Here is a 24,103-nt window from a genome sequence, read left to right on the forward strand (position 1 = left end):
CAAATTACTTTTCTTTGTTGCTGTCCCATGATGTAGAGTAAATAAATGCTACGTTTTTACATCTATCTGAATGAATGAAATGGACAAGGAGAGTGCTTCCTGGCAGGTGATACATACAGACATGGTTTATTTCTCCTTCATTTCCTCTGACGTGGTCACAAAACATACACAAAGCTTTACAAGAGTGGCTGCAGCGTGCTGTAATTTTTGCTTATTTGATAGAGTAATCCAAATGTTGCGAGATTTTATTGGAAAAATCACTGGCATGTTGAATTTGCCTTCCCTTTTTGAGATGAGTTGGATTTGTGTGGTTTTTAGCGTTTTTGCTGAGTGCCTCTAGGTGTCAGGATTATTTTTTCAGAATATGTAACTCATCTTTTATTTTTCCCAGCACAATGCTATTCTGGTAAAACCCTTGTGAATTCCACCTGTCCTTTTGACAAACAGGAATGTGTTTATAACAGGAGACCATCACATTAGTGTAGTTTGGCAGTTTTAAACAATATGAACACGGGGGGAAAGCAATCTGTAACCGTGTATATAATACTCACTGTGCTTTAGTTATCTCTTAATATTGTAACGAATTCATTAGCAAACTACTTTTTCCCTGCAAATTACCTAGCACTTTAACGTGGAATAAATAAAAATTCCATTATCATAGCATTTGAGCTCCTGGCAAACACTTGTTTCATTGTTAAAAAGACAAATTACCATGTGGAATGTAGTTTTTAGCATCTGTTTTATCAGCATGGATAATTAAGTGTTCAGTTAACACAGGGCCGTGCCTGCTGTGCCCCGGTCAGCAGGGCCGAGTTCGCTGTGTCCCGTTCAGCAGAGCCGGGCCCGCTCCCCGTGCCCCGTTCAGCAGGGCAGGGTTCGCTGTGCCCCGGTCAGCAGGGCCGTGTCCGCTCCCTGTGCCCCCTCCCTGTGCCCCGGTCAGCAGAGCCGTGCCCGTTCCCCGTGCCCGCTGTGCCCCGTTCAGCAGGGCCGTGCCCGTTCCCCGTGCCCGCTGTGTCCCGTTCAGCAGGGCCGTGCCCGTTCCCCGTGCCCGCTGTGCCCCGGTCAGCAGAGCCGGGCCCGCTCCCTGTGCCCGCTGTGCCCCGGTCAGGAGAGCCGGGCCCGCTCCCTGTGCCCACTGTGCCCCGTTCAGCAGAGCCGGGCCTGCTCCCTGTGCCCCGTTCAGCAGGGCCGGGCCCGCTCCCTGTGCCCGCTGTGCCCCGTTCAGCAGAGCCGGGCCTGCTCCCTGTGCCCCGTTCAGCAGGGCCGGGCCCGCTCCCTGTGCCCCGTTCAGCAGGGCCGTGCCCGCTCCCCGTGCCCGCTGTGCCCCGGTCAGCAGGGCCGGGCCCGCTCCCCGTGTCCGCTCCCCGTGCCCGCTGTGCCCCATTCAGCAGGGCCGTGCCCGCTCCCTGTGCCCGCTGTGCCCCGGTCAGGAGAGCCGGGCCCGCTCCCTGTGCCCGCTGTGCCCCGTTCAGCAGGGCCGGGCCCGCTCCCCGTGCCCGCTCCCCGGTCCCCGGTCCCGCTGTGCCCCGGTCCGCAGGGCCGTGCCCGCTCCCCGTGCCCCGGCCAGCCCCGCCCGTCACGGCGCCGGGCGGGGCCCTGAGGCCATGGCCGCCGCCGCCGGGCCCGCCCGCCGCCCGGCCGAGCGTGCGCGGTGCTGCGGGCGGGCGGGCCCCGCGGAAGCAGCGCGGAGGGCGGCGGGCAGCGCGGGCCCGCGGGGGCCGCCGCGGGGATGAAGGACCGGCTGGCGGACCTGGCGGAGGTGCGGGGCGCGGCGGGGCCGGGAGCGGAGTGGGCAGCGCGGGGCTGGGGGCCGGCAGGGCTCGGGGTCCCGGGGGTTCCACCCTGTGCGGCTCCTACAGCGCCGTGCTCCGCTGCTCCGGCCCCTGCGAGCGGCCTGGGCGGCACCGGGTGCCGTTCGGTTCCCGGTAATTCCTGCCGTGGGCAGCACTGGATTCCGTTCAGTGTCCCGGTAATTCCGTGATTTGGAGGGCTGTGAATTCCGTTTAGTGTCCCGGTAATTGCTGCTATGGGCAGCACTGGATTCCGTTCAGTGTCCCGGTAATTCCGTGATTTGGGCGGCACTGGATTCCGTTCAGTTCCCGGTAATTCCGTGATTTGAGGGCTCTCAATTCCGTTCGGTCCCCGGTAATTCCGTGATTTGAGCATCGTTGAATTCCGTCCGGTCCCCGGTAATTCCTTTATTTGGAGGGCTCTGAATTCCGTTCGGTCCCCGGTAATTCCGTGGTTTGGGCATCATTGAATTCCGTTCGGTTCCCGGTAATTCCGGGATTTCAGGGCTCCCCATTCCGTGCGGGCTGGGCTGGGCTCGTCCGCCCGAGCTCCCGGCCGTGGTGCGGCAGGAAAGCTCTGCGAGCCCGATTCTCCGCGTGTTTACAAAATGGTAGCTGCCTCTGTTTATCCGCTCCTTTCCTTATTTGTGCCTTGGAAACTGTATCCTAAAAAAGACAGGCGAGTTGGGGAGAGGCACCATCAGTCTGTCGGCAGCAGGATATGGTTGGGTAAAATAAAAGGATTTTGTTTGGGGTTTGTTTTGGTTTTTTCCTGAAAAGAAATGGAAATGGAGAACGCACAGGAGTTCCTGTGATAGTTCCAATGCTCCACGGATAAGTTGGGCTGTGCTGAGCTGCATTCAAGTCTGGGGCTCTTTCACCTTCTGGATCATAAAATCCATTTTGGAAGCTCCATCTGTAGTGATGGAATTACCAGTCTCTTTGTCTTCCTCTCTGAAAGGATGAATTGGCATCAGGAATGTTTTAGGATTATTAAATTACAGTTTCTCTACCGGAATTGGATGTTTTGGAGCCGTGCCAAAAAAGCAGTGTCATTTCTTTCAGGTATTCTTACTCCCTCTGCCTGTTTCTGGACATGTCCAGGTTGTGGGGACACGTGCCAAATTTCGGTGCTGCTGCACACATTCCATGTAGAGGAAGCAGCCAACAGTGATCCAAATTTGCTTTCTATTTATAGCTGTACCTGTAGACGTAATCCTGTTCTGAGTCTCTGTAAATGGAAGGAACCAGCTCCACGCCCTGACACACCCCCCATTGACAGGGTTAAAAGTGTTTCGTGCAGCTGTACCGAGGAATTTTTAAGCCAGTTTTAGTGTTTGGCATCTGAAAACATTACTGCACTGGGCTGGGCTGCTTTTTAAATCTATATTGACCAGTATTGCTGAAGTGCTTTGTATGTTCATCAGCAACATTTTCACTGCCTGCAGAATTAATAAATAGCTTAGAGACTTAAAAATTTTTCTTCTAATGAAGAAAATGTTTAAACATGAAATGCAGGTAAAAGTTACCGAAGAGCTGTTCTGTATTTCATTGCAATTATAAGTGTGTAGCTGACCTGAAGTTTTGTAAAGTTGCATATCCAAGGGAAATGGATATTCCCATTTCCACAGGAAACTCTCTGAGGTAGCAGCTTCCTTCTTACATCTTTAGCTGAAATCTCAAAAATAGAATGATTTTTGAGGTGGTTTTCCTTTCACAGAATGAATGCTCTGAGCAGAGTGAATCTGAAGGAATAATGTGTTCACACTTGTTTGCCTGTTTTCCAAAGGGCTTGGGTTTATTCATGTCATTCCATTGTGTTTCATTTGGCTAAATCATTAAGAGTAGAACACAGACATTGTGGTTTTCAAACAGGCCTAGGCCTGCAAAGTTCAGCAATAACTGTACTTTTCTCTTCTTTAACATGAGGATTTCATTGTGTTCCTGTGGCCCCAGCTCACCTGGCAGCTCCCTCCAGCCATCTCCCCCCAGAACTGCTGTGCTGCACAAGGACTTGGAAAGATCCCAGCCTGCACTGAGCTGTTTGCACTGAGCACTCCATTGCCTGCAGCAGAAATGCTAATTTCCTGTGTCCTCCTTTGTGTGTTCCTGGATTTTGCTGGGCAGCAAGCAAAATATTTTGTCATGAGTTTTTCCCAGATTATTACAAAAAAGAGAGAGAAATGCTGCCTATCAATGTTTGTGGTTCATTAACACAACATTACCATAACTGACAGATACTGTTGTTAATACACTGTGTTTAGGCTGTTAAACAGTTATTGGAGAAAGAAGTGGTTGATGACATGCAGATTGTACAGCCTTCAGATAATGCTGCTTCCTCGTTTTCTTAGCTTGAAGAACTTCTGTAAAGTATGTGCTTTATCAGAAGGCAGCAACCATAATTGAATTCGTTCGACTTTAGGGGGTTATTTCAATGTCATTTCTAAATTATTCTTAAGCAGGCCCAAATGAACTTCTTTATGCTGTTTCAATTGTCTTTTAATACAATGGATAGGACAATTGAGCAAATCCCAGGCTGGTTTTAGTTATTTTGAGCACAAGTAAGTGTAAGATTAAAAGGTTCTCTGATCCAATGCACTGTTTTCAGCAGTGGTTTATAGTAGGTGTTTAGGGAAGAAGAAAATGAGTAGTACATAGCTATGATTGCAAAATGTGCTGCCAGCCTTCAGTGGTTTGCTGTTCACAGCACAGGTCCATGTGAAACACTCTACAGAGCTGTAAATCTGTGTTCAGGCATTTAACTAACTTCAGGTATTACTAACATGTCCTTTTAAAGGTCTGGTAATAAAACTTACTCATACTTTCTTTTTGTTGTTCAGGCATTTCAGAACAAGGTTAGATAACCCTCTGCCCAAGCAGAGTGCTGGTTTAGATCTCAGGTTTGGGGTGCACTGTGGCTCCCAAATTTCTCCCTTGTGATGCTGAAGTGCATGCAGACCTGTCTACTGCAATCCATTTTTTATGCTTGATTGGTGAATCATTTTAAATACTTGGTTTTTATGTTTCTTTACTTGAGAGTGTTGATGAAGATCTGTTACAGATAATCTTTAAAAAATGAGTAGAACATAGCAATCTGTACGTTCATATTTTTAAGCCAGGACCTGTAAGTGGAACAAAACTGCATTGATTTTTTTCTGAACAGTTTCTTGGGCAGTCAGTCGGTGCCCCCAGAGCTGCTGAGGAGCAGTGAAGTGCAGAGGTTAGGATTGCTGGGGTTGGGTGGCACGGAAACGAGCCCAGAAGAGGCTTTGCAGCAGCAGGAAAACACGGCTGTTGTTTTCCTCTGAGTCAGGCTGTGACGTGGGCTGGCTCAGGGATTGCTGAGGATGAGGATGAGCTGTGCCTTCGTGCCGTGGCACTGTCAGCTCATTTATGGCAGGGGGCTCACAGTGGCGTGGCTGCTGCTGGATCTGTTAATGATCGACCTGCCCCGGCTCTCCTGGCCCCTGCACACCCTGCTGGGATGGGCTCCTGGCCGCAGGGATGCTGTGAGGAGGAGCTGAAGGCTCTGTGCTGAGCTCTCAGGCTGATTCCCTGGATGGTGACCCATGGTCCCTGCAGCTGCCAGAGGAGTGCATGTGATCTGCACTGAGCTGACCTTGAGGGCAAGGACAAGCAATAGGCACGTTTTTCACTCAAAAGCTGTTTCCAGTTTCAAAGGTCAGTAATTGCTAAGATATCTCCAACCTGACTTACTTCTGCAGTTCTGTTAGGTAGTGGAAGTGACAGAAGTTTCATAAACCTTCAGGATAGCTTCTGCCTGGAGCTGAGAAATGGTGCTGTGAGAATCTCTGCTGTTTGGGAGATTAAACCTGTTTAACCCTGCTGGCAGCAAGAGCAGCTGCTCCCTCAGTCACCCTGCTGGGATGGGGCAGAATTCCAGAAGGGAGAAAAATCATGGGCTGAGAATAAAGGCAGTTCAGTTGGCAAAGCAAGAACTGCACTCAAGCAAAGCAGAAAAGGGAATTCCTTCCTGCTTCCAGTGTGCAGGCAGAAATTAATCCATCCCCAGGAAAGCTGTCCCACCTAACAGTGACTTGAGGAGACAAAATGCCCAAAAGGTGCCCCCTTCCTCCTTGCTTCAGCCTCATGCACTGAGCACGATGCCATGTGTGTCCCTTGGGTCACCTGGGGACAGCTGCTCCCTGTGTGGCCCTGCCCCTGTCGGTGCTGTGACCCAAACATCCCCGTGTCACCAGCACAAACCCCAAACACAACCCTGCCAGCTGCTGGCACAGTCAGCTCTGGCCCAGCCACAGCAGCACAAACTCCTGCCCAGGGGGCTGGATGGATTTTATAGGGCCCTGAATGTTTATGGAGCTCTGTGTCCCAGGCTGTGAGTCCCAAGGTCAAGGTATGAGCTGCAAACAGACTTTATTAGATTGCTCTTGGCATTGACGTGAAACCTTTTATCAACTCCTTGTGATACTGCTCGTGCTGGGCAGCCGAGGGCCAGGCAGAGCAGTATGCTCTGCTGAACTCTGATAAAAGTCAGTTCTTGGTCAGCTCTGTGCTCGTCTCAAGAGGCACAAAAGCACATCAGTTGAAGAGTCAGAAAATGAGCTGTATTTTAGGTAAGAGAAGATTTAAGAGTACAGAGAACAGAGGCTGATGAACTTCTCAGGTGTCTCAAGTGCTGGTGACTGAGGCAGGCTGTCCATAAATCCTTCAGCAAATTGTAGAGAGCAAATCGGTGTGTCATGTATCATTGCAGCCAAGTAGGAAAGTGGAACTGATGGCACAGGCTGTGGGCTGGGCAGCCATGGTCAGCTGCTGAGCAGCTGAGCGGCTCCAGACATTTCTGAGTCACATTTCTGCTTTCATTCATTCAGGATTCACTCAAGAGTTACCTTTTGCTAAGATCTGATCAAACTAAAAGCCGACATTCTGAATCTCTTAGGAGGTGCTATTTCCATTATTTTTAGTTCAAATAACTGAATACAGGATGCAGTTATGAACTAGCAGAAAAATTATTCTTACTCAGTAAATATAAACAGAAAGTGTCCTTTGGCATAGAAAATGAAATTAAATGTCTTTGAAATTTAGCTTCTTCCTAGATATTAACTTAGAACTTGTGGCGTGGTAGCAGTCTTGGGAATGGTGAAGTTTTGGGTGACTCCCTTGGGGCACAAACTTCCTCCCTTACTTGTGTTGAGCAAGACAGTTAATTGATGGCAATCTGTGAGGACAGATAATTCGAGTTCTGGTGTTATCTCCCCTGAAATGAGTGGTTTGTCGAGTCCTGCTGCCAGCCAGGCTGAGAGGTTGCTCCAGAGGGCAGTGACATCTCATTTGCTGTTTCTCTCGGGGCATCCTTTTGCCTGAGCACAGAACCCAACGGTTCCTGCCCCAGGAGCTGCCCCAGGGCTGTGTGCCCTCATCCCCTGGGTGTGCAGGAGGGGAGCTGCCCCCAGCTCTGTCACCTCTGCCTCAAGGTGGGGGCACTCGGATGGATGCACAGGTCTCAATTTATAGGATAACAGCAGTGTTTGACACTGGGTTAAATTGCAGAATTGTCATGCAAACAATGCATATCTCATGTAATTTAATAAAACCAGAACCAAACTCCTTGGGTAATAGGATCAGAGGTTAGGAGCAGAAAGTGGGTGTTAGAAGATCAGATGGCTTTGTAAGAAAAAAAAGGTGTCTTGAGATGAAAATCCCTTAACAATTACCTTGTAGCTTGTTTTTTTATGACAGATATCATGTTGGCTGCATGTTAAGGGCAATATTTTGTTTAATTTTGATTCAATGCACTTCAAACAGCCTGTGCTCCATAGAGGGAATTAAAGAAGACAAGCTGGAACTCTTTGCCTTCATATAATGCATGTTAATTGTGTCTTTTCCCATGATAAAAACTGAGATCCATGGATGCCCTGGCTGGGGAGGTGTGACTGGGGAATGTGCAGGGTGCGTGGCAGAGGCTCTGAGGGTTTATCCAGTCTGGAATAAAGGATTTCAGTTTGGTGGAGCTGCTTGGGGCAGGCCTGGTGTGGACGGTGCCCTGGCAGTGCCCAGGCCAGAGCAGCAGCTGTGGGGGGGTTTTGTTGGGGCTGCAGAGCTCACAGGAGCTGCCAGCACCTGTGCATTGCTCCCAGCACCTCTGCATTGCTCCCAGCACCTCTGCAGCACTCACTGCATTGCCCCCAGCACCTCTGCAGCACTCACTGCATTGCTCCCAGCACCTCTGCATTGCTCCCAGCACCTCTGCAGCACTCACTGCATTGCTCCCAGCACCTGTGCATTGCTCTCACTGCTCTGCAGCACTCACTGCATGCTCCCAGCATCTCTGCATTGCTCCCAGCACCTCTGCAGCACTCACTGCATGCTCCCAGCACCTGTGCATTGCTCCCAACACCTCTGCAGCACTCACTGCATTGCTCCCAGCACCTGTGCATTGCTCCCAGCACCTCTGCAGCACTCACTGCATTGCTCCCAGCACCTCTGCATTGCTCTCACTGCTCTGCAGCACTCACTGCATGCTCCCAGCATCTCTGCATTGCTCTCACTGCTCTGCAGCACTCACTGCATTGCCCCAGCACCTCTGCAGCACTCACTGCATGCTCCCAGCACCTCTGCATTGCTCCCAGCACCTCTACAGCACTCACTGCATTGCTCCCAGCACCTTTACAGCACTCACTGCACGCTCCCAGCACCTCTGCATTGCTCCCAGCACCTCTGCAGCACTCACTGCATGCTCCCAGCACCTGTGCATTGCTCCCAGCACCTCTGCATTGCTCCCAGCACCTCTGCAGCACTCACTGCATTGCCCCCAGCACCTCTGCAGCACTCACTGCATGCTCCCAGCACCTCTGCAGCACTCACTGCATGCTCCCAGCACCTCTGCAGCACTCACTGCATGCTCCCAGCACTCACTGCATTGCTCCCAGCTCCTGTGCAGAACTCACGGCATTGCTCCCAGCACCTCTGCAGCACTCACTGCATGCTCCCAGCACCTCTGCATTGCTCCCAGCACCTCTGCATTGCTCCCAGCACCTCTGCATTGCTCCCAGCACCTCTGCAGCACTCACTGCATGCTCCCAGCACCTGTGCATTGCTCCCAGCTCCTGTGCAGCACTCACTGCATTGCTCTCACTGCTCTGCAGCACTCACTGCATTGCTCCCAGCTCCTGTGCAGCACTCACTGCATTGCTCCCAGCTCCTGTGCAGCACTCACTGCATTGCTCTCACTGCTCTGCAGCACTCACTGCATTGCTCCCAGCTCCTGTGCAGCACTCACTGCATTGCTCTCACTGCTCTGCAGCACTCACTGCATTGCTCCCAGCTCCTGTGCAGCACTCACTGCATTGCTCTCACTGCTCTGCAGCACTCACTGCATTGCTCCCAGCTCCTGTGCAGCACTCACTGCATTGCTCTCACTGCTCTGCAGCACTCACTGCATTGCTCCCAGCTCCTGTGCAGCACTCACTGCATTGCTCTCACTGCTCTGCAGCACTCACTGCTCTGCAGCACTGACTGCATGCAGAAGTTGGAGTTTTTCAGAGCAGTGACCTGGGGTGGATTTCACAGATTTGTGTTTGTTGTGTTTGCAGTATAAAGGAAATGAAGATGGAGAGACAGTTATCATTGAAAAAGACCATTTTATGGATGACTTCTTCCAGCAGGTAAAGTTACTCTTTTCACCATGGATTAAAGACTGACTTTGCTCTCTGTGCCTTTTCGTTCCAGCAATGAGGTTTAACAATTCACCAGTGTGGTTTGTAATTGTAAATAAATGTTGGTAATGCCTTATTAATTTATTTCAGAGTATTTTCTGTATTTATTGCAGAGAAATGTTTCTAATTCCCTGTCAACAAGAAATTTGATAATATAATTTTAAGATAGTAGTTTATTAGGAATGTTAGCACTTAAGTTTTTGGCCATTCAGAATATATTTGCTATTAACAATACCAGGTTTTAATTTTTAAAAAAGAATTCCAGACTGTTTAAATGTTGGCATTTCTGCTGGGATTTCTTTCTCTGCTACCTACAGATGAAATAGTTTGGGTTTTATTAGCAGGGGTTTTTTTCTTTTTAAAAAATATTGCCCCTAAATTAATATATTGTCTTCTTTGCCATATTTCTCTTCCTCTAGGTTGAGGAAATTAGAAATAATATAGCAAAAATAGCACAAAATGTGGAAGAGGTGAAGAAGCAACACAGCATTATCCTGTCAGCACCAAATCCTGAAGGAAGTGAGTAATAATTGTTAAGATGTCACATAACTGTGGCTAGATATTCTGAAATATTGTTTGTTTTAGGAATAGAACTAAAGGTGTTCAGGATGCAAAATGTAACACTAAGTAAACATTTTCATTTTTAATATTTAATTAATACTTTTATTTGTTTCTTTTGACCTTTTTAAACTCTCATATAAAAAAAAAGTGTATTCAGAATATCTCCTGCATCATCCAAACCATTCCTAGACCAAAACTCAGTTTAATATAGGTTTTTCCCTTCAGAAATGGAGAGGTTACTTATGTTTCTTCTAATTTGTGGAAGTGCTGTAGTCAGCTGCAGCTTGTGCTGTCAGTTCTTCTCTTTCTTCCTCAGCAGGGGCAGGGTCTGTGTGACACCAGCTGCTGCTGCAGTGCTCCAGCTCCTATTTTTAGAGTTTGACCCCAAAGCTGGAAGCTGTGCTTGCCCAGCAGAGAACTCAAAGTTCAGGGAACTTGCCCAGGGCCATGGAACCTTCCCTGTTCTGAGCCCCTGGCTCCAGCATGGCTGTGCTCTTGGGCAGGGCTCAAAGAAAAGGGAAGAAAAGATGCTGAGATGTTTTTTGTTTGAATGTTGCAATGCTGGCTTAACATTTATCTTGTTATTTCATCTTGGTGGAAACTGAATTTGGGGCGTTATTCTATCCTGTTCCCCTGTTCTTGGTGTGTGTTTGTGTTCCTGCAGCTGCTTTTTGTGGCTCTCAGGGTGGATCAGGGCTCTGCTGAGTGTTGAGGTGACAGTTCCTGTGAGCAGGGTGTTCCTGTGAATGTGGATCTCAGATTAACTCAGGGCTCCCCTGGATGTTGAGGTGACAGTTCCTGAGGCTGTTCCTGTGAGCAGGGGGTGTTCCTGTGGATCTCAGGTTAATTCAGGGTTCTGCTGAGTGTTGAGGTGACAGTTCCTGTGAGCAGGGGCTGTTCCTGTGAGCCAGGGCTGTTCCTGTGAGCAGGGGGGTGTTCTGTGGATGTGGATCTCAGATTAACTCAGGGTTCCCCTGGATGTTGAGGTGACAGTTCCTGTGAGCAGGGTGTCCCTGTGAATGTGGATCTCAGGTTAATTCAGGGTTCCCCTGGATGCTGAGGTGACAGTTCCTGTGAGCAGGGACTGTTCCTGTGAGCAGGATGTCCCTGTGGATGTGGATCTCAGGTTAATTCAGGGCTCCCCTGGGTGTTGAGGTGACAGTTCCTGTGAGCAGGGGGTGTTCTCCTGTGAGCAGGGGGTGTTCTCCTGTGAGCAGGGGGTGTTCTCCTGTGAGCAGGGGGTGTTCTCCTGTGAGCAGGGGGTGTTCTCCTGTGAGCAGGGGGTGTTCTCCTGTGAGCAGGGTGTTCTGTGGATCTCAGGTTAACTCAGGGCTCCCCTGGATGTTGAGGTGACAGTTCCTGAGGCTGTTCCTGTGAGCAGGGGCTGTTCTTGTGGATCTCAGGTTAATTCAGGGTTCCCCTGGGTGTTGAGGTGGCAGTTCCTGTGAGCAGGGGCTGTTCCTGTGAGCAGGGACTGTTCCTGTGAGCAGGGTGTTCCTGTGGATGTGGATCTCAGATTAACTCAGGGCTCCCCTGGATGTTGAGGTGACAGTTCCTGTGAGCAGGGAGTGTTCCTGTGGATCTCAGGTTAATTCAGGGTTTCCCTGGATGCTGAGGTGACAGTTCCTGTGAGCAGGGGGTGTTCTCCTATGAGCAGGGTGTTCTGTGGATCTCAGGTTAACTCAGGACTCCCCTGGATGTTGAGGTGACAGTTCCTGTGAGCAGGGTGTTCCTGTGAGCAGGGTGTTCCTGTGAATGTGGATCTCAGGTTAATTCAGGGTTCCCCTGGATGTTGAGGTGACAGTTCCTGTGAACAGGGGCTGTTCCTGTGAGCCAGGGCTGTTCCTGTGAGCAGGGGTTCCTGTGGATGAGGATCTCAGATTAACTCAGGGCTCCCCTGGATGTTGAGGTGACAGTTCCTGTGAGCAGGGTGTTCCTGTGGATGTGGATCTCAGGTTAACTCAGGGCTCCCCTGGATGTTGAGGTGACAGTTCCTGTGAGCAGGGTGTCCCTGTGAGCAGGGGCTGTTCCTGTGAGCAGGGGGTGTTCCTGTGGATCTCAGGTTAATTCAGGGCTCTGCTGAGTGTTGAGGTGACAGTTCCTGTGAGCAGGGTGTTCTGTGGATGTGGATCTCAGATTAACTCAGGGCTCCCCTGGATGTTGAGGTGACAGTTCCTGTGAGCAGGGGCTGTTCCTGTGAGCAGTGGGTGTTCCTGTGAGCAGGGTGTTCCTGTGAGCAGTGGGTGTTCCTGTGGATCTCAGGTTAATTCAGGGTTCCCCTGGGTGTTGAGGTGACAGTTCCTGTGAGCAGGGGGCTGTTCCTGTGAGCCAGGGCTGTTCCTGTGAGCAGGGTGTCCCTGTGAGCAGGGTGTTCTGTGGGTGTGGATCTCAGGTTAATTCAGGGTTCCCCTGGATGTTGAGGTGACAGTCCCTGTGAGCAGGGGCTGTTCCTGTGAGCAGGGTGTCCCTGTGGATGTGGATCTCAGATTAACTCAGGGCTCCCCTGGGTGTTGAGGTGACAGTTCCTGTGAGCAGGGAGTGTTCCTGTGAGCAGGGGCTGTTCCTGTGAGTAGGGGTTCCTGTGAGCAGGGTGTCCCTGTGAGCAGTGGGTGTTCCTGTGGATCTCAGGTTAATTCAGGGTTCCCCTGGATGTTGAGGTGACAGTCCCTGTGAGCAGGGGCTGTTCCTGTGAGCAGGGTGTCCCTGTGAGCAGGGTGTTCTGTGGGTGTGGTGCCCTGGCTGTGACAGGGATGTGGCACAGCTGTGCCCCAGTGCTGGGCTGGGATCCCCCAGGATGTCACAGATGTGTCAGGGGTTGAAGCAATGCACACGTGTGCCCAGCACACTGACAGAAGGGGACAGAAACAGTGACAGAAATCTCTCACCTGCACTGACAACTGAGTGCACTGAACTTCTGACTAGCAGATTAGCATCCCTGAAAGTCTCAAAAGAGCTGTTTATCCCTGGTTTAGTTCAGATTTGATAATAATAACGTTTCCCAGGTGTAAGCCTGTCAGAAGAAGCAAGAACCTGATGGTTGTTGTTATAAAAACAGTGTTTAAAGTACTTAGGAGGATAATAATCTTCAACTCTGCATGGTTGTACTGAATAAATTTCTGGCATTGCAAGGTAGATTTGTAGACTCTTGCTGACTTACTGTTACCAATCATTAACAGTTCAAAAATATATTTTTTAAAGGAACAAAGGAAGAACTTGAAGAACTAAATGAGGAGATAAAGAAGATTGCTAATAAAATCCGGGCCAGGCTAAAGGGTAGGTGGTGAGGACAAATAGAACTCCATGCTTTCAGAAATAACCTAGAAAATGACCATGCAAAGTAATTCCTCCATATAGAAATGGCTTCTGCAACTGAAGTGCTTTTTTGGGGGGTGATATTTTGGAAGAAGATTAACTGCAAAATGATACCTTTTAATTTTTTTCCAGTGTAATAGACAGTAGTGTGACTCTGTTAAGAGTGATTGAAGCTGTTATTGTGTTTAAAGATTATCAAAAATATTTTAATTTTTTTTTATTTATCACTGCCACCTCTCTCCCCTGAAATGTTACACATGTCTCTGGGGAACTCGTACCTTTAAAAAGTAATAATAATGTTTACAAAGTAATTGAGCTGTTAAATATCTGCCACTGACTCAGTACTCTCGTGTTGTTCTCAGCTATTGAGCAGAGTTTTGATCAGGGTGAGAATGCCAATCGTACATCCGTGGATCTCAGGATCAGGAAAACACAGGTAGGATCCTTCAGCTCAGAGAAAACCTGTGGGTTCTGTGGAGAATGAGTTTAAATGTTCTGAGCTCAATTCAGAACTCCTGGGGTGCTTTGCCACTGGGAGCTGTAGTGCAGAGCTGTTGCTGTGTGACAGAAATGGCCCTGTCTGATGTCCCTCTCTGTCCCCCTGTCTGTCCCTCTCTGCTGCCCTGTGTCCCCCTGTCTGTCCCTCTCTGCTGCCCTGTGTCCCCATGTCTGACCCTCTCTGCTGCTCCTGTGTCTGTGTCCTGTCCCCTTGTCTGTGCCCTGTCCCCTGTCTGTCCCTCTGTGCTGCCCCTGTGCCCTGTCCCTGTCTGTGCCCTGTCCCTGTCTGTCCCTTTCCCCTGTCTGTCCCTGGCCCCTGTCTGTCTGTCCCTGTGCCCTGTCTGTCCCTGTCCCTTGTCTCTCTCTTCCTGTCCCTGGCCCCTGTCTGTCCCTGTCTGTCCCTGTGCCCTATCCCCTGTCTGTCTCTGTCTCTCTGTCCCTGTCCCCTGTCTGTCCCCGTCTCTCTGTCCCTGTCCCCTGTCTGTCTGTCCCTGTCGCCTGTCTCTCTGTCCCTGTGCCCTGTCTGTCCCTGTCCCTTGTCTCTCTGTCTGTCCCTGTCCCCTGTCTGTCCCTGTGCCCTGTCTCTCTGTCCCTGTGCCCTGTCCCTTGTCTCTCTGTTCCTGTCCCCTGTCTGTCCCTGTGCCCCATCTCTCTGTCCCTGTCCCCTGTCTGTCTGTCTGTCCCTGTGCCCTGTCTCTCTGTCCCTGTGCCCTGTCTCTCTGTCCCTGTCCCCTGTCTGTCCCTGTCCCCTGTCTCTCTGTCCCTGTGCCCTGTCTCTCTGTCCCTGTCCCCTGTCTGTCTGTCTGTCCCTGTCCCCTGTCTCTCTGTCCCTGTCCCCTGTCTCTCTGACCCTGTCCCCTGTCTGTCCCTCTCTGTTCCTGTCCCCTGTCTGTCCCCGTGCCCTGTCTCTCTGTCCCTGTGCCCTGTCTGTCCCTGTCCCCTGTCTCTCTGACCCTGTCCCCTGTCTGTCCCTCTCTGTTCCTGTCCCCTGTCTGTCCCCGTGCCCTGTCTCTCTGTCCCTGTGCCCTGTCTGTCCCTGTCCCCTGTCTCTCTGACCCTGTCCCCTGTCTGTCCCTCTCTGTTCCTGTCCCCTGTCTCCCTGTCCCTGTCCCCTGTCTCTCTGTCCCTGTCCCCTGTCTGTCTGTCTGTGCCTGTCCCAGCACTCAGTCCTGGCACACAAGTTTGTGGAGGTGATGACCGAGTACAACGAGACGCAGACGCTGTTCCGGGAGCGCAGCAAGGGCCGGATCCAGAGGCAGCTGGAGATCAGTGAGTGCCCCCAGAGTGCCTCTGAACCTCAGTCAGCATCCTGGTGCTAGTGCCTCCCTTGTTTCTTACTCATTAAACATGGTACAAAGCATCACAGGTCTTGGACAGCACCTCAGGGTATGAGAGAACAGAAACAATTTTACTGCATGGCACAAACTCCTTGGTATTGCTCTTCTTAAGACAGCTGCAAAGAAAAGAGAAAAACTCAGTCATTTCCTTTAGATTGAAAATTATTAAAGAAATTATTTTTTCCTTTGCTTCATTTATTTCCAATGTTGCAACTTTAAATGAAGCATCAAGAAAAGCTGCATTCTGAAACAGCAAGTGCTATTAAAAGCCATTCCAAAATAACATGCCTAACAGGATAACAACTCTTTTTATGTGGTCCCATTTTTGTCTACAAGGACACTTGGTAAATCCATCTGGCATAAAATCAGTGCTACTGTTATATGTGCTTTAATCATTTGTTGACTGACTCAGATATGACTTATTTCCAATTCATTATTAGGAGTATTTAGAAAGGTTCCTGACTTTATTTTGAAGTACAGAATCTACCTTGGGAGGTGTCTAAAAAGTGCCTAAAATTAGTCTGGTGGCTGAACAGTACAGGGTTTTACCCTGCAAAATCTCATTGCAAGAATTGTCTTTGTCATCCCTCTGGATGGTGAAATGTTCTGTTCAGCACTGAGTAAGTGATGTTATGTGAAGTGCTGTTGTTTGAATTCCAGCTGGAAAGACCACCACAGACGAGGAGCTGGAAGAGATGCTGGAGAGTGGCAATCCTTCCATTTTCACTTCTGATGTAAGTGTTGCTGTGTCTGCTGTGTCCTGCTGCTTTCCCAGGGTGCTGCACTCAGGTGTGTGTCTGTTCTCAGATCATCTCAGACTCCCAGATCACCAGGCAGGCCCTGAACGAGATCGAGTCCCGCCACAAGGACATCATGAAGCTGGAGTCCAGCATCAGGGAGCTGCACGAGATGTTCATGGACATGGCCATGTTTGTGGAGACTCAGGTGAGCCAGCCACGCACACACTTCTGGCTGGGGGTTTTGCTCACTCTCTTTGCAACGTGCAGAGCGTGATTGTGTTCAGATTTGGGTGAGTCTGGGCTGTGGCTGGAACATATGGAAGTTAATCACAGAGGTTTTTAATTTTTTTGTGGACAGATTGACCATCTCAATGTCCTTATGCTTTCAGTAACTCACCACAGACCTGTCTTCCAGCCAATGTGTTTAATATTTTCTTCACTATGATTAATTGCAATGTGCTGGAACATCTTTGTGCATGTTTTAGTAAGAACAGCTGTCTAGTGTTAATACCTGGGGGTTTTGGATTCTCACCACAGTGGGTAACAGGTGTGTCAGCAGGGCTCTGTGCACCTTGCACTCCTGCACAAGGCAATTCTGTGTTCAGCAGTGGGAATGGGAAGGGCTTGGCAAGTCCAGCTCTTCTCTTTATTCATAAGCTTTGTCTTGACATGTACATAAATCTGTTCTGGTTTTAGTCTTCAAAACCAATTATCCAGTAAAAGTGTTTTTAACTTTGGTCTTAAAATGGTTTGACTTCTGCAGGAAAATGGAAAGAATAGAGTTAGAAGAGAAACTTGCCTGGTTATTGGTAATGGGTAATTGGTCATTTGGTAATTGGGTTTTGTTCTAGAAGGCCTTTGTTGCTTTGATATTAAATAGACAGCCAGGAGAAATTGGTAGCAGGTTTCTTTTGAATTAGACATGAACAGAAGTTACTTGTGCATCATTCTGTAATGCTTTGCTGTTTACTGCTGCTGATTATTTCTGCTGATGGACAGACACACAGGTAACAGACTTACTGTCATTTTTCACCAGCCCTCCATTCCATTGCCAGATGTCATTCCTGGTCATTAATGTGAATTGTTGTCACTGACATCCCTGAGCTCTGAGGAGCTCCATGTGTGTGGTTATTTCCTAGACTGCTGTTGGAAATAATCAGGATCCTTTCCCCCTGAGACACACCAGGGATTTCTGCTCTGGGAGTGTCACTCAGCTCAAGCATCCCTCCCACCCAGGGGTGTTTGCAGCTGGGCACTTCTTGTTCCTGCCCAGGGGAGAAGTTGTGCCCTGCTCATGAGCATTCCTTGGTGGGTGCAGCTGGGAGCCCTTGCTTCTCATTCCATCTTCCTTTACCTGCCAAAGCAGAAAAAATGGCATCCCCAGTGTGTGCACCATTGATTTGTGAACTCTTGGTGTTCTAGAGCCTTTCTTTAGATCCATGCATTCCATTAATGTGCTTTTCCTTCAAAATTTCGTTCTAAGGGTGAAATGATCAACAACATAGAGAAGAACGTGATGAACGCGACAGATTATGTGGAACATGCAAAGGAGGAGACAAAAAAGGCAGTGAAATACCAGAGCAAAGCACGCAGGGTATGTTGTCTTGCTCTAATTGTGCCAGGCACTATTGTCATTTAGCACAGGAAATTTATTTTGCTGTAGTTAATATTGGAAATCTGTAATACCAGCAGAGCACAGCTCAGCAGTTCATGCACAGCTGAGGCTGTGTTCACAATTTTCCACTCAGAGCTGCCATTACAGAGTGTAAAAACCCCAAAAGAAGAATTAATGTATTATTCCAGTGGATAAATTCACATGGTTTTCTTACCAGCTTTCACAATGTTATAACAACAATATCTTAAATTACTCAAATTTTAAATAACCTTAAAACTTTTTGGCTGTTTATCACAAGTAAATTTACCTGGGTTTAAAGCTATAAAATCTATTTGGTAGCAGGAAAAATAACAGTGCTTTTGCTGAAATAGGCTTTTTAAAAAAAATTCTGCTTGTAATTTTTAGCTTCACAGATAAATTAGGGGATCTTCCCTCTGGAAAGGGTGAAGGATTGTGCCATGGCACTGAGTTTGTGGAGGACTGGAGTTCAAAGGAATGTTCCAGCACTTTCCATGGCACTTGCTTTGTTTGGGTATCTTTCTTCCCATCAGACACCAAATAATATATTCTGATATCAGACTACCAAGTAGTTTATTTTTACATTCCAATTTCCCCTTTTGATGTGCTGTGCAATTCAGTGAGGCTCGTTTTGGTGAGCTGGATTTGAGGGAATAATTCATTTTCTACAGATAGAGATCTACATGGAGATAACAGGCTGATCCTTGACAAAAGATCTTTTCAGAAGTGTTCAAAGAGCCCACTCAGTGTGGATGTAAATGGTGCTTATATCATCTCTGATAACTGTACAGGCATCAATCACATCAGTTTAGTTTAAAAATGTTCATGCTTGCATTTGCAAGATCACACAGGTGCATTTATCTCAATTTAAGAATACAGGAGGCTTTAATGAAAGTACTTGAAGAATTGAAAATAAATGCAAGTGTTAATGTGCTTAATATTAACCATGCCTTGTTTTTTGACAGAAAATGTGGATAATTATCATTGTGTCAGTGGTGTTGATTGCCATAGTAGCTCTAATTATTGGTTTGTCTGTGGGTATTCGGTGATGCTTGGATAACCTCAGCATGCATGGCTTCCTGCCACTGTGGCAGTAAGTAACTAATCAACTAATTAATTGGGCTCCTTGTCTCTGTCCTGTCCTGCTAACCCTCTGCTGCCCTGGGGAGGGCTCAGAGCCACGGCCCTGCAGGACCTGGGGCAGGTCCTGTGTGTGCACAGCCTGGGACTGCAGTGACCCTGCTGGGGACAGCCCAGGCACACAGAGCAGGGCAGCAGGGCAGCCAACAGCCAGGGCTGCCTCCCAGCTCCTGCAATTACTGTTTCCATGGACAAACTCTTGGAATTGGTGTTTCCATGGAAAAACTCTTGGAATTGGTGTTTCCATGGAAAAACTCTTGGAATTGGTGTTTCCATGCTGCAAGTTCACATCAGCAGACAGTATGGAATACTGAGTGCACCTGGGACTTTATCCCCTGGGGCTTTCTGTGGGTGTCAGTAGAGTTTTCAAAGAAGGAGATGTCTGCAGCCATGTGGTTGGAGAACATTATGGCTTGGAGAACATCTTCAATCTCTTCCTTTGAAACTGTTTATTAATGCTAGATGAAATGAGGTAGTGGGAGATGACAGTGTGTTCAGGACATGAGATTTGTTCCAGGGTTCATGCTTTTGCTGCAGTGAAGTGCCATTTCTTGTGCAGGTAATGCTAAGCAGGCAGTGGCTGTTAACTCCTCTGGGTGCAGCAGAAATGCAGATTTTAACATCAGAGTCCCCCAGCTGTGCTCAGAGCACCAGAGCAGGTGCCAGTTCAGAAATTCCCATTTCTGTACTAACTCTCCTTTAATCTCAGCTTTGTTTGGTGTTGGGGTTGCTCTGAGCTCTGGACTGTGGCAGGGAGCAGAATCACTGTGCCACTGCTGCAGTCAGAAGTGCCTGGCCCAGTCCCACCCTGATTTGCTCAGAGCCAGCTCTCCTGTTTAACCCCTGCAGCCCCTCTGAGCTGTCACCTGCCCAGTGTTCTCACTGACCTTGGGTGGATTCCAGGCTGCAGATGTAAAGTGCTGCAAATATTTATCCAAGGAGGGTGGCAGGTCCTTAGACTTACCTGCATCTGTTCCTAATGGTGTTTGCAGAAGTTGGGCATGAGTAATAACCACGATTCTGTGCAGGAAGATAGAGAGATGCTGCACAGATGGCTCTGCCTTGTGACCACGGCTCCATGGATGTTAGAGAGGGAACTGCAGGAAATCATTGCAGTGATTGCTCCTCAGAAAGAGAACCCCAGCACTCAGCCTGCTGTCAGTGTCTCTGTGCCTCTGAATGTGTTTGTTCTCTGACAGAGTATTTCAATCTTAACTGTTCTCTCTTTTCCCTGCAGAAATTGATGTTCATAATAATCTGTGTAACTGTATTGCTTCTGATACTTGGAATTATCCTGGCAACAACTCTGTCCTAGCAAGCACATTCCAAGATCAACCTTCAGGAACTCCAAAGCACCTGCAGTAGAACCAAACCTTTCTACAGAGGATGCCTGGCACTGCCCCACCGTGACCACCTGGCGCTAATGGCTCAAAGTGAAAGCAAAATCACTCAATGTTTACTCATAAATGAAGATCAGAATGTATTAGGGTGTGGATGGATTTTACATCATAAACTAAACACTTGTGAGACTGAAAGTTTGCTCTGAACTCAAGTAACTTAGGGTTTTTTCACATCTCAGTGTTACAGTTGAAGTAGGGAGTTGGAGATGATTGAGTTTGGACTGTTTGCCTTTTTTCCTATTGCTAACCTGACTCTAATCATGACTTTACCTTGCCAGTGCTGCCTTTGTTAGCACTCTTGTGAATATTTTTATGAGATGTAGCCTTGTGTTTAAGTGTATTAATTATTTAGTCACCTTAACCTATTTAAACTTTATGCTTTTTCTCCAACAAGTGCTAAAATATTTTATCCTGAAAAGACTACTCATTTAACTGCCTAGTGCATTACACTTGAGAAGAAAAAATGAAAAAAAGCTTTTTTACACTTGCCAGTTTTTTTATTTTTTCTTTCAAGTTAATTGCTTTAAATACTTCTTTCATGGTTAATAAAGAGTTAGTTGCAACATTTCTGGTAAAAGCATACAACCCTGAAATGCTGAATTTGCACCTGAGCAGGTAATTTTCCAGGATCAGTTTAGCCTTATTGCTTCTATGGATATGACAAAAATGACTTCATGAAGCCAAATCAAGTTCTGTTGTTCTGGAGTTTGCTGATGTTGATGTGTGAACACAGCACATACACAGAAATCCAAACTGAGACACTGATGTGTTATGAAATCTGTGTGGTCTAACATGGATGAAGTGTTTTGGTGTACCCATGCCTGTTGTGATGCCAGCTTGAAAGCTTCCAAGAGTTCAGAAGTACCCAAATAACTGCATTTAGTGTTACAGGTTATTTTTGTATTTTTGTGTGTAAAGTATTTGTACCTTGGGTTTGTGACTCCTCCCTGTTCAAGCATATCCATGTAGATATGTAGATACATTTACACTCAGAAATAGAGGAGAGGATAATTTGTGCCTTTTTAAACATAGTCTAAAAGATACTTATCAATGTTTTCAGATATTCAGCTCTCAGTTGACTGCAGTAACTCAGTCCTACAAGTTTAGAATCCTTAACTTAGGTTTTGTTGGAAGTGTCTGAGATCAAAGTTACTCAGTAAGTGAGAATTCAGACTTCATAAAATTCAGCAAAGTTTACAATTTCTATTGCATGTATGAATTTTCCTGCTTTGCTGTCCAGGTGTACTGTGAATATGCTGGAGCTATTCAGATGTCAAAGATGTTTCCAAAAGAAAGCAAATTTTCTTGTTGTTATCATTGGTCTCTTTCCAAGTCAGCCACAGAGAAGTCGCTTGAGAAATTCGGCTTCAACCATGAACAAATTTCTGTCACCTCTGAGTCCAGAATCTCACTGGTGTTTGTGAGCAAGTTTACATGCAAAGTGAGGAAGGATTGGTTGCCTTAATGCTCATTCTAAGTAAATATTTTTTATTCTGTAGTTTTCTAGATTTTTACCAGTAAATATTATTTATACAGATATGCAAGCTAGATGGGGGAGTGGCTCCTGCTGGTTACCAGCTGGCTGTGAGAACTGACCCTCAGATCCTGTCCTGGTGAACTTTTTCCTCTGTAATGCAGTAATGTGCCCATCAAGACCAGAAATTTGAATAGGCTACTCCACAGTTTTTACTTCTTGTTGAACAGCTGCCTCAGAGAGTTTGTTTTAAAGCAAAACAGACCTTTTCACATGAACCTCTTGTCTGGAGGTTGGAGGGGAGTAAATCTCTAACCTATGCACTAATAAACTCATCCAAGCCAACTCCTGTGTCTGCTTGTGTCCATGGGTCCCTGTGGCCCTGGGGGGATTCCCTGGAACAGCCCTGGCACTCTGGGGATAGCCCTGACAGCCTGGGGATAGCCCTGGCACCTCTGGGAATAGCCCTGACACCCTGGGGATAGCCCTGACACCCTGGGGATAGCCCTGGCACCCTGGGGATAGCCCTGGCACCTTTAGAATAGCCCTGACACCTCTGGGGATAGCCCTGGCACCCTGGGGATAGCCCTGGCACCTCTGGGGATAGCCCTGGCACCTCTGGGAATAGCCCTGGCACCCTGGGAATAGCCCTGGCACCTCTGGAATAGCCCTGGCACCTCTGGGGATAGCGCTGGCACCTCTAGAATAGCCCTGGCACCCTGGGGATAGCCCTGGCACCTCTGGGGATAGCCCTGGCACCTCTGAGAATAGCCCTGGCACCTCTGGGGATAGCCCTGGCACCTCTAGAATAGCCCTGGCACCCCTGGGGATAGCCCTGACACCCTGGGGATAGCCCTGACACCTCTGAGAATAGCCCTGGCACCCCTGGGGATAGCCCTGACACCCTGGGGATAGCCCTGGCACCCTGGGGATAGCCCTGGCACCTTTAGAATAGCCCTGACACCCTGGGGATAGCCCTGGCACCTCTGGGGATAGCCCTGGCACTCTGGGGATAGCCCTGACACCCTGAGAATAGCCCTGGCACTTCTAGAATAGCCCTGGCACCTCTGGAATAGCCCCTGACACCCTGTGAGTAGCCCTGGCCCCCTGTGAGTAGCCCACTTGTGCAGGAAAGGATTTCCCAAAGGGAACACGGGACTGGTGAGTGCTGGCAGAATCCCTGGGCTGTGGGGAACCACGGCTGTGTTTGCTTTTAATGCATTTTGCTGAAATTGGGGAGAGAAGGATTGGAATTGTTGGGAGTGAATGGTGCTAGAAAATGGGTGAGTTATGATACAAATAGCTGCAAGATGGAGCTCTGAGCAGGGAGAAGAGCTGGGTTATTCTGCATACAAATTTATATTTTCTGTGTCTGTGCTCCTGGGAGAGCGTGGGTCAGGCTGTGCTGTCCACTGAGGGTAAATTGAGCTGAGTTTGTGACAGCTGGGGCTGTGACCAGGCTCAGGTGCTGTCCATGCAGCAACTCCCTGCATTGTCCCTCCCTGTGCTGTTTGCAGGGGCAGCTGCAGTGGTGCTGGACAGGAAATTTGGTTAGTGCTGCACAAACCTCTGCTGCTCCTCTGCTTCCAGGGGGTTTGGGTTTCTGAGCCTTGTATAACCTCAGCCATCAGGGATTTCTCATTCCTGCCATCAGGGGACTCTGTTGGTTTTATGCAGTCGGTTTCCTGATCTCAGTCAGCATTTCTCCCTGCCAAGGCTCCAGAGGGTTTTCCAGGAGCGTTTCCCACACGCCCCAGGAGTTTGGCCCCGGTGCAGAGGATGTGCCTTGGCCAGAGCCTGGCTGGGCAGGCTGGCTCCTTCAGTCCCTGACCCAAACCAGGCTGGGCAGGGGGTGCTGCTCTTAAAGGCACCACTAAAGCATAACACAAACACCAAAAAAACCCAAAAAACCACACCAAAAAATTTATTAATTCTCACAAAACATGCCTCAGTTCTCCCTAGACTTCGTGGTTGCTGCTGACCTCCCTTTTTAAGGTGTCAGTGATCATTTCTGTGCAGATTAATTCCCTTCTGAGAGTTTCAAATGCTGCTGATTTTTTCTGCTGTGCCCTTTCCCACTCAGGGTTGGGTGCCTGGCTCTGCAGAGTTTTTCTTTTCCCCTTGCTACTTCATTTTTTTGATTAACTTCTGGTAAAAGCCCTTTAAAATCCCAGGGCTGGTCAGCCTCAGCCTTCTGCAGTGCTCCAGAGTGACTTGGGAGCTGCTCAGGAAAATATTTGTCACTTTTTGAGCCATTACTTTAATTACTGGCAGTGCTGACAGAATGCTCTTGGACAAAGATCCTTCTCCAAATGCACCCTCAGCTCTTGAGCCACCTCATTGTAGCTCTTGGATTTTCTGCCCATTTCTCATCTTGCCCTGGCTTTCCTTTTGTTTAGGCTGTGGCTTTTAGAGTGTAATTTCTTTTAATACTGCATTGCTCCCTGATGTTTGAGTGAAGAAAAAGGCAGGGGGTGGTTTCTGAGGAGGGGCAGCCACAGTGATAAAATCTGATCTGGGC

The 24,103-nt window shown here is 48.4% G+C and overlaps 1 protein-coding gene across 4 annotated transcripts; it reads left to right on the forward strand.

The window, feature by feature from the left end:
- The first annotated feature begins 1,676 nt into the window (after nt 1–1,676).
- On the forward strand, nt 1,677–21,927 carry STX2 (syntaxin 2). Of its 4 annotated transcripts, XM_033075778.1 has the most exons (11): nt 1,677–1,759; nt 9,365–9,436; nt 9,907–10,006; nt 13,247–13,321; nt 13,723–13,796; nt 15,019–15,127; nt 15,856–15,929; nt 16,003–16,140; nt 17,419–17,529; nt 18,534–18,661; nt 19,946–20,031. In XM_033075778.1, exons 1-10 carry the CDS (start codon nt 1,730–1,732, stop codon nt 18,615–18,617), a joined length of 867 nt encoding a protein of 288 aa, XP_032931669.1. In that variant the 5' UTR covers nt 1,677–1,729; the 3' UTR covers nt 18,618–18,661; nt 19,946–20,031. The 4 variants fall into 4 exon arrangements, with proteins under 4 accessions (XP_032931669.1, XP_032931670.1, XP_042635771.1 ...); XM_033075779.1 differs by lacking the exon at nt 18,534–18,661 and having other exon boundaries at nt 19,946–21,927; XM_042779837.1 differs by lacking the exon at nt 19,946–20,031 and having other exon boundaries at nt 18,534–18,774.
- The last annotated feature ends 2,176 nt before the right edge of the window (nt 21,928–24,103 follow it).

The sequence above is a fragment of the Catharus ustulatus genome, chromosome 18 (assembly GCF_009819885.2).
Source record: "Catharus ustulatus isolate bCatUst1 chromosome 18, bCatUst1.pri.v2, whole genome shotgun sequence".
NCBI lineage: Eukaryota > Metazoa > Chordata > Aves > Passeriformes > Turdidae > Catharus > Catharus ustulatus.

Coding starts and splice junctions, on each gene's coding strand:
- STX2 (XM_033075778.1), top strand. CDS start 1,730: ATGAAGGACCGGCTGGCGGACCTGGCGGAG. Junction 1,760..9,364: donor GGCTGGCGGACCTGGCGGAG/GTGCGGGGCGCG, acceptor TTGTGTTTGCAG/TATAAAGGAAATGAAGATGG. Junction 15,128..15,855: donor CCAGAGGCAGCTGGAGATCA/GTGAGTGCCCCC, acceptor TTTGAATTCCAG/CTGGAAAGACCACCACAGAC.